The sequence below is a fragment of the Phascolarctos cinereus genome, unplaced genomic scaffold (genome assembly GCF_003287225.1).
Source record: "Phascolarctos cinereus isolate Bilbo 61053 unplaced genomic scaffold, phaCin_HiC Scaffold_726;HRSCAF=1367, whole genome shotgun sequence".
Lineage (NCBI taxonomy): Eukaryota > Metazoa > Chordata > Mammalia > Diprotodontia > Phascolarctidae > Phascolarctos > Phascolarctos cinereus.
In genome coordinates, this window is record NW_027556098.1 from 78,887,460 (window position 1) to 78,899,712 (window position 12,253).

Sequence of the window (12,253 nt, forward strand, 5' to 3'; positions counted from 1 at the left end):
AGGAAAGGGGAAACTACAAAATTATTCTCTCCAATCAATCTTGAATATTTATTTGGCACAATTATAGGCTCAGCCCATGCTTGGCATGATGGGACATACAGACAAAGTATGGCCTCAAGGAGCTTACTGTATCCTTAGCTCAACAAAACTGACACATAAAATAAAAGTGAGCAGTACAAGGCAGTGTGTAAGTAACTGAAGTGCTCGGTTGTGTTGGTACAGTTTAGAGAAGGAGATCAGTACATCTGCTACAAATTATAGTCTTAGAGAGTCACCTGGAACACTGAAAAGTTGAGTGAGTTGCCCAGGTCACACCGTCAGTATGAGTTGGAAACAGGACGTGAACCCAGGTCTTCTTACCTTCAAATCTGGCCCTCTATCCACTAAGCCATGTTGCTTCTAAGTTAACTATAATATGAAGGATGTGCTATAATGTGACATATAAAACGTTTGAAAGACATAGTTTCTGGGCAATTAATCATTTTATTAATAATGCTAGCATGTTATTAATAAAAGGATGGTCATTTGGCCATCTTCTTAGACCAAAGACTCCTCATGGAACTCGATGCTTATATACCTTTAGAAGAGTGGGTGTTTTTGAGGGTGGAAAGCAACTCTGATTGGTTAACAATTAATGAGAGAATAAATATTATAATGAGAAGTAGACCTAATGAGGGTCTGGGGTACATGACTTTGATTACTCAGTTTTGGTAGAAGAAAATTATCTGTATACATATTACCCACCTGACAAAAAAGGAGAATTCACATTTCCCCAGACTCATCTGAGTAAAACTCAATAGGCTGGAATCCATCAATTCACCTAGCTTTTTATTTTGAACACATCTGAGTCTTCCTCTCACTATCAGCCCTGCACTGCAAGCTCTTCCTGAATAACCTACAGGGGCTGATTTCTGAATGAGGAAGTAGAAAAGGGGAAAAACCCTTGGTCCTAATTCAACATTTCTCTCATTAGTAAAGATGTAAAATGCTGTGGGGGTTTGGAGGACCAAGAGAACACATTGTCCTGTGTGGACACATTTGACACATTTGGTGGGAGTTGGGTGGGAGGGATGGAGAATTTAGAAAACCTCCATGAAGGAGGTAGCATTTGAGATGGACCTCAAAGGACAGTAGGATTTTGACAGATCACAGAAAGAAAACAAACAAATAAACAAAACCCTAAATCTTGAGTGTGGTGTTGTGGATAGAATACTTAGAAGCCCCGACTTCAAACTTTGTGCTCTAACGTATTAACTATGTGACCATAGGAGAGTCATGTAGCTTCTCTGAGCCTCAGTTTCCTCACCTGTAACTTGGAAATGATACCTGACCAACCTCAGAGGGATGTTGTGCAGTTTAAGTGTGATTATGTATAGAAAGTACTTTACAAAATGTAAAGCCCCATGTAACTGTCAGTTATTAGTTGGGGAAGGAATGGAAAAAATTGGATAAGCAAACTGGAACCAGACTACTGAAGGCCTTGAAAGTCAGTCATAAAGTTGTCAATGGTTTTTGTTTGTTTGTTTTAACAAGGAATGACATGAAGAAAGCATTGGTTTTAGGAATATTCCTATCCAATATCAGCATACAGGATAGATTACAAGGAGAGCAAGAAGTAAGAAAAGCCAGTTTAGAGGCCACTGCAGTCATTCAGGCCTGAAGGGAGGAGGGTCTGCACAGGAGTGTCAGTGACTACAAAGGAAAAATAGACAAGAAAGATATTTTGAAGTAAAATAAGCAGGAATTAGTGACTCAGTAAATGAGGGAGATGAAGGAGAAAGATGAATTGAATTTGACTTCAAGATTTTGGGCCTGAGTATATGGAAGAATAGTTGTCAAGATGTGTTCGGTTTTTGATATATTGAACTGGAAATGATAGTGGAGTGGTATATAATGTAAAAAGTCAGAAATCACAAGAACAGATTCTTTTATTTTCCCCTACCTCTCTCTGCACCAACCAGATGTATAACAAGGTGAAAATCACCTAATCTCTGATCCTCAGCTTCCTCATTTCTAAAATGGGTACGATGATACCTACAGGACAGGGTGGGTCATGAGGGTCAAATGAGAAAAATAATGTGAAAGTGACTTACAAAACATGATTTGGACCATATATGTGAAATATGACTGCTATTAGCTATGAGGCTGGAAAGGGGACGGAACTGGAGACAGAGATTTGGGAGCTGCCAGTATAGTCAGAATAGTCAGAGGACAGAAAGCATTCCAGGCTGGGGGACAGAGATGATAGTGTCCAGGAAAATGGATGGATTCTCTGAGGGAGAGAAGAATACAAGGCCAAGAGCTGAACCTTTGGCCATACCCACAGTTAGATTGTAGGAGGAGAAAGAAGATCCAGAAGGGAAAATAAACTCAACTTCTTGAGTCCGGATCCCACTGATTTTGATGGAAATAAAGAGTACAAAAAGTCTTTGATGAGAGAATTCTGACTACAGATATGAATTTCAAATTCAGATTCCTAATACCAATAAGGCATTTCTCCAACCTCTTGCTCCCCAAGACTTCAGGTACCGCTTCCTCCACCCTCAACTCAGCGGTGATATTTCCCTTTCTCTTTCCTGGACAGATTGATTTTGTGGCCCATGATGACATTCCATATTCCTCTGCCGGTTCTGATGATGTTTACAAGCACATAAAGGAAGCAGGTGAGGATTCTTGTCTGTTCCAATTCATGACCTCATGCAACAGGCACCCACAAGGTGTCAGCCGTATTTGCATAATAAAGGCACAAATGAAAACTGAATATTCATGGATAGGATTATTTACTTAAAAATGACCAGATAAAAATCATTTAGAACAGTAGTCACCTAAACAGAGGCTGCTCATGACTTAAATAGTGGATTACATCCCACTCCCTCCTGAAACAGTCAATTATGAGCTTCTCTCCAGCGACAATAACACCACTCCATTCTTCCCTTACGGCTCAACACTTCGTCAGTCATCCTACCCCTCTCACCTGCCGCTGGCCTCCTATGCCTGAGAGTCAGCCCATTAGGGCAGTTACAACACAGCCACAGCCCAGTACCCTGTAGTAGTTGTGGCAGCAAAATTATCTGCCCCTAGCCTCTGGCAAATCCACATCCTGTCCCCCCAGGTCAATTTGTGGCTTTAGCAGGCGCTGGGCTCTGTGCTCTGATATAGAGGCTGGTGAGTAAGAGCTGCCTCTTCTGCTGCATCCCCCTACCCCCAATACACACTTCAGATTTTAGTGGGACCGTGAATTTATTCAGGATGAGCAAGCAGGAACAAAATGTGGTCTGCATCACTGATCTCATTATATTATCTTCCCCTCCACCCACCCCAATCCATCCTTCTTCCAAATTTCCCTGTTCCTCTTGAGGACACTATTATCTTCCTAGTCACTCAGGGTCATGACCTCTGGGTTACCTTTGATTCCTCTTTCTCCCTCACTCCTCATATATAATCAATTGCCAAATCTTGTCTTTTTATCAAATCAAATGATCAATTGAGATAATATTTGTAAAGTACTTGGCACAGTGCCTGGCACACATTAGGCACTACATATAAAAGCGTATTTCCTTTCCTTCCCCTCCTCTTCTTTCCTTACCTCCACAGCATCACTCACCTCTCTCTTTTCTCTATTCACACACCGTTACCACCTCTTGACTGCTCTATTGCAGTCACATCCAAATTAGTCTCCCTGCCTCGAAGGGAAAGTTAATTTGGCAAATTGTGTAGTGGAGGTAGCCAAGGAAGAGACTATTTCAGTATTCCAGCGGAGAGGTAGTATCTGAACTAGGGTAGGGGCTGTGTGAATGGAGAAACAGATATGTGAGAGGTATTGTGGAAGCAGAAAGGACCAGATTTGGTAGGGGAGGAGGGAGAATGAGAAATCAAGGATGACGTCAAGGGGGTGGGGTGAAGTAAGAAGGTAGTCTTCTGGGGGCATGGTAAAGAAAGCCTAGAGAGTTAGGAATGAAGCCTGGAGAGGAATGAAGGAAGGCATTTTAAATGGAGATTCTCAGAGGTCAATCAGGGGAGGGGTCCCAGGAGTACAGTGTACTTCTAGAGTGAGAAGTCTAGGGTTAGAGTAACTTCCAGGGTGGAAGCCTCAGTGGCATGGTAAAGAAAGTCCAAAGAATCAAGAATGGACACTGCAAGGGAATGGAATGACTGGAGGTCATAAGGAGGATGAAGATTAGGAATGCAGCAGAGGGAGAGATAGAAGATAGAAAGTTAAACTGTGAGAAGGGCGTTTCAGAGTTCTGAGTCCTGAGGGCTGAACAGCAATGGGTGATAGTGAAGTCAAAGGGATGCTCATTCCTGAAAGTGACTTAGGTGAAGTGAAATTGCTGAGCGTGGGAGTGGAAGAGGGTGATGAGCTAGAAGGTCAAAGTGTCTGATCTTGGCATTGACAGACATTCCTCTGATCTGAATTTCCCTTTTGCTTTGGTCCCCTCAGTTCATGACTACATTGCTTCTGGCTTCCAATATTTTGGAACTTTTTCAAATGAGATAATACTTGCAAAAAGTGCTTAGCCCAGTACCTGGCACACAATAGGTGCTATGTAAATATTTATTCCCTTCCTTTCCCCTTTTGTGGCTAATGCTTTTCTGGGTTCCCTGGCTCCAGAAACTAATAGCCTACGCCACGAGAAACCCTCAGTCCCTACTCATGGCCTCTGGACCCTCTAAACCCGTTTCCAGACCTCATGTAGCAGCATGTTCTGTCTTGCCAGAGATCTAGAATCTGAAAAAATCATTTTATGCTTTTTGAAAAGATTCAATTCTTAACCCACGAGGTAAATGACCAGGAAAGACTCATCTTATTATAGCTACATCTTTCAATCATGTTATGAAATATCCTCAAGAATTGCAAAGGGAGGCAATAAATGCCTGCTAATGGGAAAGCATTGAAAAGTGATGGCCTGGGAGAACAGACATGATAAGAAAATCATTGATTTAAAGCCGGAAGGTACTTTAGTCTCTATGAGGTCATCTCAGTTTTAGGAACATAGATTTATAGACCTAGGGCTCTTAGAACCTCACAGTTCATTTAATCTAATCCTCTCCTTTTATAGATTAGTAAACTGAGGCACAGGAAAGTAAATGACTTGCCCAAGGTCACATTGATAGTAAACATCAAAGGCTAAGTTCTCTTTCCACTGTACCATGCTGCCTCCATGAGAGGGATAGAATTTTTTTTTCAGTGCAACAATTCCTCTGGATTGTCTTATGGGTTTTTCAATGTTGAATGGTATCAATATGTTTTGCTGCCATGGAGATCATGTTTTCTTTTAACATCATTGCTGTTTGATTCTCCAGATTGTTCTTCACTTTCATGTATTTGCCATTCCCATTGATTTATCTTCTCTTTTGTTTCTTTGGTGACATTTGCCTTTACGGATTCAAGTTTTTCTGTTTCTGCCAATTATTTCTAAGTGCAGGCCACACATTCTTATTTTACAATTTTTTTCCTCTTTTGAATCTTTTTTTCTCTATTGAACCATTAAGGAGTCTCTTGAGACGTCTTTTACGTCCCTTGGGAATCCACAAGGTCCCATAAGTTTACTTGTCTCAGTAGGTGCTGTTTAATTTTCCTTCATCTTGCAATATTTATTCATAGATGTCTGAACATAATTAAATCAAGCATGGACCGTGTTCCCTTTGGTTATTAATACCTTCTCTGTTGGTTTATCTTCTTGTGTTCAAAGTATTTGATTTAATTTTTTTCTTCCTGAGATCTTTGCTAATTTTTAGTCTTTTTACTTTTATTCTGCTGCTGTTCTTTTTCTGACTCCTTCCCTCTGATAGTGGTTTTCTGGTGGCTGGACTTCAAAGCCATTTCAGCCTCCTCCAGCTGGGACCAGTTCAAGGCTGTGCTCTTTCCCTCAGTCTTAGTGGAGTGCCACACAATGACACAAGTCTTGCCCCAGTCTTCTCTGTTCTTCAGTTCTCTGAATCAACATAGCAGCTCTTTTTGTGAATCTTGTGAAAAGCAGCCTCTGAAGCACACCCCTCACAAACACTGTTCTTTTAACTGCATTGATTTGAATCAATCATATTACGGGGCTTCAGATAATCAACTATGTATTAAAGTAGTCATTGCTAGAATAGTTTCCTAAACTCCAAATTGCATTAATTTTAATTTGTCTTAAATGAGTTAATGGTAGATAATTGAGATTGTGATATTATTACTTAGTGGTGTGCTGGAACACTAGCTCATGACAGCTGACTGTTAAATTTCCAGGGCGAGCATTTGCATCTCAGAAATCAGCAAATACTGCAATGTAGGGCTTGATTTATTATTTTGGTGATTGTCTAGGCTTAAGGAAGTGAGAGAGAAAATGTTAATAACACAGATTAAGCTTTAAAGTGTGTCCTGTGCAACATTTTTTTAGAGAGCTAGTTATTAAACATTTACCAGCATACCTCTGCCCATAACCAGTTGAAAATAATCTCCCCATAGATCTTTAAAATAAAGGAATTAAGTTGGATGATTTTTTAAGTCTCCTTTAAGTTCTATGACATTATGAATCTAATCAGTATTATATTACATGAATCTAAATAGGATTATGTGAATTGTATTATATGAATTCAAGTAGGATCATATTACATATATATAAGTAGTATAACATTATGTGAATCTAAATAAGATTATACGAATTGTATTATATGAATCTAAGTAGGATCATATTATTTACCTAGGCAGTATAACATTATATGAATCTAAGTGGGATTATATGAATTGTATTATACGAATCTAAGTAGGATTATATTATATACCTAAGTAGTATTATATCATACGAATCTAAATAGGATTATAGTATATACCTAAGTAGTATTATGTTATATGAATCTAAGTAGAATTATATTATATACCTGACCATTCTGTCCTGAGTAAAGGCTTTCTGGCAGTAGTTATCATTCAGTTCCCTCACTTTTCCATCTCTACTTCTATTCTTCTCTATTTCTTGTAAGTTGGGAGTCTTGGACCACAAGGGAGTATGTCTGGAAAAGCTTTGGGGAAGAGACTGGAATAGGAGTTTTGATTAAAAAAAAAAAAAGAGGAAGGGAAAGTGAATTGGTGGTTAGTGGTTTTGGTTTTTTTTTTTTAATCCGACTATATATCATTTTAAATTAACTTACACGTATACACATGCACAGTGGAAATAACACTGGACTTGGAGTCAGCAGAGACCTGAATTCAAATCCTTGCTTTCAGCCTTACTATTATGTGAACTTAGAAAAGTCATTTAATTTCTATGAGCCCAAATATCCTCACCTGTAAAGTATGGATAATACTTGTAATAATTATCCCATTGGATTGTTCTGTAGAAAATTTTACAAGCATGAAAACATCACATAAATGTGAATTACCACTATTATTAATATTAGTAGTCATACACATCAATCAACAAGCATTTATTAAATATATAGCATGTACTAGGCACTGGGGATACAAAGACAAAAATGAAATAGTACCTGCTGTCAAGGAGCTTATATTATATTGGGGGAGGCAATACAGACACACACAAATAAAAGAATAGGGACAGGGACTGATCTGTAATTTTGTCAATACAAGAAATTTCCACTTGAGGAATTTTCCTCTGATAATGCAGGTCAGTACCTTAACCCCATTTGCCTCAGTTCCTCATCTACAAAATGAACTGAAGAAGGAAATGGCAAACGACTCCAGTGTCTTTGCCAAGAAAACCCCAAATGGGTTCATGAAGAGTCGGACACGACTGAAATAACTGAACAACAACCATGATACATATACACATATATACATATACATACATGTATATATACACACATACATATATGTATATACACATGCACAAATGTGTATATATGGATATGCATACACATAAATGCACATGTACATACATGTGTACGTATGTAAACATAAATATGTGGGGTTTTTCAGGGGAGATACTTGCAGTTGGGGGATCTCATGTAAGAGGTGTTCTTTGAACTGACTTTTGAAAAAAAAAACTAGGCAGAGGTGGACAAGTTGTGCAAAGACTCAGAGACAGGAGGGGAAATGTGAGTGAGGTATAGCAAAGAGACCTGTTTGTCTGGCCCCTATAGCAAGTGCAGGGGAGTAATATCTAATAAGCCTAGAAAAGTCATTGGAGTCGGGTTCTAAATGGCTTTAAATCAGTATATATTTAATTTTAAATTAACTATGAGGCCACTGGTAATCAGTGAGCCGGGCAGTAACATAGAGTTATGCTTTAGAAATATCACTTTGGCAGCTTCGGGGGGGATTAATTGGAGAAGAGAGATTTGTGACAGTGAGACCATTTTGGAGATCAGTGCAATAATGTAGATAAGAGGTGATGAGGGCCTGAATTATGGTGATGGCTATTTGAGTGGAGAGAAATGAATGGATGCAAGAAATGTTGAGAAGATAGAAATGAGAAAATTAGGCAAGTGACATTTGCAGTGATGGAGATGGTTGAGTAAAGGATAACTACAAAGTTGTGAACATGGATAGCTGGAAAGATGGTGAGGCCCAAAACAGAAACAGAGAGGGATAGAAGAGTGATGGGTTTGGGGGGGAATGATAATGATCTAACCTGATCTAAATATGTTGAGTTTGGCATGGCATTCCTTTTGAAATTTCCAATAAGCAGCTGGAGATAAGTGGTGAGAGAGAGAGAGAGAGAGAGAGAGAGAGAGAGAGAGAGAGAGAGAGAGAGAGAGAGAGAGAGAGAAAGAGAGAGAGAGAGAGAGAGAGAGAGAGAGAGAGAGAGAGAGAGAGAGAGAGAGAGAGAGAGAGAGAGAGAATAGATTTAAATATGGAGATAAGTGAGTCACCTGTATAGAGATAATAATTGAACTCATGAGAGTTGATGAGGATGTGGAGAAAGAATAGAGGGAAGAGAGGATGACCCAGGACACATCATTGGGGTACACCATATTTAGGAGGTAGGAGCTGGATAAAGATAGAGCAAAGGATATTGGAAAGGAACGGTCAGACTGATTGAAGATAAAGTATCCAAAAGGGGTATCCAAAGTATGCAAAGGAAGGGAGTATCCAAAAAGGGTGGTTAACAATGTCAAAAGCTGCAGAAAAGTCAAGAAGGATGAAGATTGAAAGTAGTAATAGCAATAGTAGTATTTATATGTAAATAAATCCTTATCTATGTAAGACATGCATATTAAATATCTATGTCTTGCATAAAGATTATGAAATATGTTTCTATGGATATTCAGTTAGTCTGTTTAAAAGAAAATTACCACAAATCAATGTGGTAATAACAAATATCACCCATTTGTATTATATAACAAACATATACAAATATCAATTATTTGTATTATTGATTACACAAATAACAATGATTAATTTTCTTTTAAAATAATTTTATTATGAACTTGGCAGTTATTACGAACAGGGGCATTTCTATATACAAAAGATATAACAAGAGGATATGAAATCATGAATCTACCATGCACAGCTTATTTTTTTTTTAGACATATGACCAGAAAAGGATGCACTCTATGCACACTCACAATTCTCATGATATGATTGGCCTCCATCCTTTTCTGGTCATATGTCTTCAGATGGTATTCTTTATGCTGATTGTCCTGCATAGGTCTTCATTGGGAATATATTGCAGTCTAATTACACCTATCACGAATCTCTTATTCTTTGGGTGATCCACAACTTTAATTCTTTAGAGATGGCATATTCCATAATTTTAATAGGATAGTGCCAATACTGCTATTGTCTGTGCCCCTTTCTGAACTTTCTTTAGATCTTTTCTATGTAATTTTAAAAAAATGTTTCATTATTTTTCTTCTTCTCTTTTTTTGCCTCACTATCACTTCCCTTCCCCATGCTTCCCCCAAAACATGCCCCTCTCTCCAATGACTGTCCATTTCCATATCCCAGAGGGAAGCTCCTCTTCCTTCTTGTGTTTCCAGGACAAATTATATTTTCCCTAAACAAGCTGTAACTTCCCCTTGTCCTGTGTCCTTCCTCATCTGATGATGAGGGATTTGTTCTGTCACTGACTGCACTTCTGGCTAGTTCTCATGCCTCAGCTATGCCCTTGCGCTGGTACTTTAAAAAATACACAGTTGGCTTGGTTCCTGGAAGAGGCCCATGCCCCCATAATTTAGGTGAAGGAACTGGAGACACAGAAGGGGGCTTGAGAAGAATGTCTGAGTGAAGAGAGGCCTTACTAAGGGAGAGAATACCAGAAACTTCAGAAAGCTATTCTTGAGCTGGAGGAGATTGGAAGCTCCAGAAAGATCCTGCTGGGGGAGAGCTAAGAGAAAGAACCATTTCCTGACAGAGATGTGGAGAGAGAGGAGCTGCTACCAGACAGTGGCATGAAGGGGAGAGACTGTTATCGCAGGGATCTATGATACAGAGGAAACAATCAGAACCTACCTCTATGTTATGAATCAGGTGTATTGGGTAGAACCTGAGGTTAGGTGGGATTTACCAGAGAAAGAAATGGATTGTTTTGCTCCCTAGCAAATCTGCCTTCTTTTCTGTGTGAGGAGGGCTCCACAAAAGACTTCACTGGTATCTGCAGAAGTAGAGGCCCATGTGAAAAAGAAAGGGCATTTTAAACATTTATGAGATGGCATGTAAGTCTTTTGTGTTCCTTGCTGTATTAAGTAAACCCTATCCTACATTCAGTTTGGTTAGCCTGAATACTTACACAATTATTGAGGCCCTTTTTTGGCATAAACCATTTCTAGCATTCTAAGTGAAACCCTAAAGCATTGAATTATTATTGTGAAGCCTTCATGATCTAACCAAAATTCTTGTTGCCTACCACTTAAAACATTGTTTCTATGACCTATAGTGCATTCTGCATTCCAGGTGATTGACTTTAAAGTGAATATTAGGTCATAACTCATGTATACATTGGGGGCTGCTCATACAATAAAATATAGTTATCACCAAAACCACACTTTGGTGTCATCATCATGGCTAATCCCTCCAATTGTACAACCTATCCTTGCCTTCTTGTCCTGTGTCATTCTTATTGTATCTTCCTATAAATTCCTCATAAGACATCCACTCAGCTTCCTCTCAGTCTCTTTACATTGAATGGACATCGGTGGAATGTCTATCAGTTATCCCTAACTCTCACCATAGGTGGGCATAGACCCTGAGCCTAGTGTGCCTAGGTATGCCACCATACACTGGGGTGAGCATTACCACTGGATCTTCCTCTGAGTGGAAAGAATGCAGGTTGGGGAGTCAAGCAACTCCCTCTCTAAGGTTAGTCTCACCCTCCCTCAGGACCTACTGAAGCCACATGATCCCTAGTGATAATGGATGATGCTTGTCCAGGATGTGTATGCTGGATCTGGATCATCATCCCATTCTCACCCCTTAACTGTGAGTGTATCCTAAGGATCTGTACTGAGTCATATTCTATTCTTTCTACATACTATCTGTCCTCATGACCTCATCAGCTCTCAGGGTTCAATTATCATCTCTTTGCAAATGACTTCTGGATCTATATACCCAACCCTAATTTCTCTCTTGAGCCCTAGTCCTATATCACCAACTGCCTATTGAACATTTTGAACGAGATGTCATCCAGGCATTTCAAACTCAATGTGTCCAAAACTGAACTCATATTTCCTCCCCAAACACCTCCTTTTCCCTAACTTCCCTATTTCTGTCATGGGTACCACCATTCTTCCAGTTAGATTGCATATGGCACTAATACAATATCCCTCCTAAGGGGAAGAAGGACTTATGGCAATGCTTGCCAGGGTGTCGCCTGGGTCATCTGGATACACTCTATGCACACTCACAATTCTCATGATATGATTGGCCTCCATCCTTTTCTGGTCATATGTCTTCAGATGGTATCCTTCATGCTGATAGTCCTGCATAGGTCTTCATTGGGAATATATTGCAGCCTAATTACACCTACCATGAATCTCTTATTCTTTGGGTGATCCACAACTTTAATTCTTTAGAGATGGCATATTCCATAATTTGAAGCCTTATAGTATCATTTGCATTTGGAAGTTGAAAAAAAAAAAAGGCAGGCCTTTGTATAAGGCAGAAGATTAGAATTACTAAAATGAAAGTACCATTTTCCCAAAGGCACTCCAACCCACTGTGGTGCTTCTGTTTACTTCTAGGCCCAGTGTCTTTCCTAGATGCACAAGGTGCTCCAAAAGTCTTAGTGCAGTTTTAATCTTCAGTGATAAGCTTTAATTGTTTAAAACTGCTCTAAGACTTTTGGAACATCTGTATGTATTCTAGAGAATGGCTTGA

General features: G+C 39.3%; 1 protein-coding gene across 1 annotated transcript in view; it reads left to right on the forward strand.

Moving 5' to 3' along the window:
- Window positions 1-12,253, forward strand: part of PCYT1B (phosphate cytidylyltransferase 1B, choline) — a 95,686-nt gene that overhangs the window by 60,641 nt on the left and 22,792 nt on the right. Inside the window, 1 exon segment of the mRNA XM_078146621.1 lies at window positions 2,585-2,663. Within this exon segment, the coding sequence (XP_078002747.1) occupies window positions 2,585-2,663 (79 nt within the window).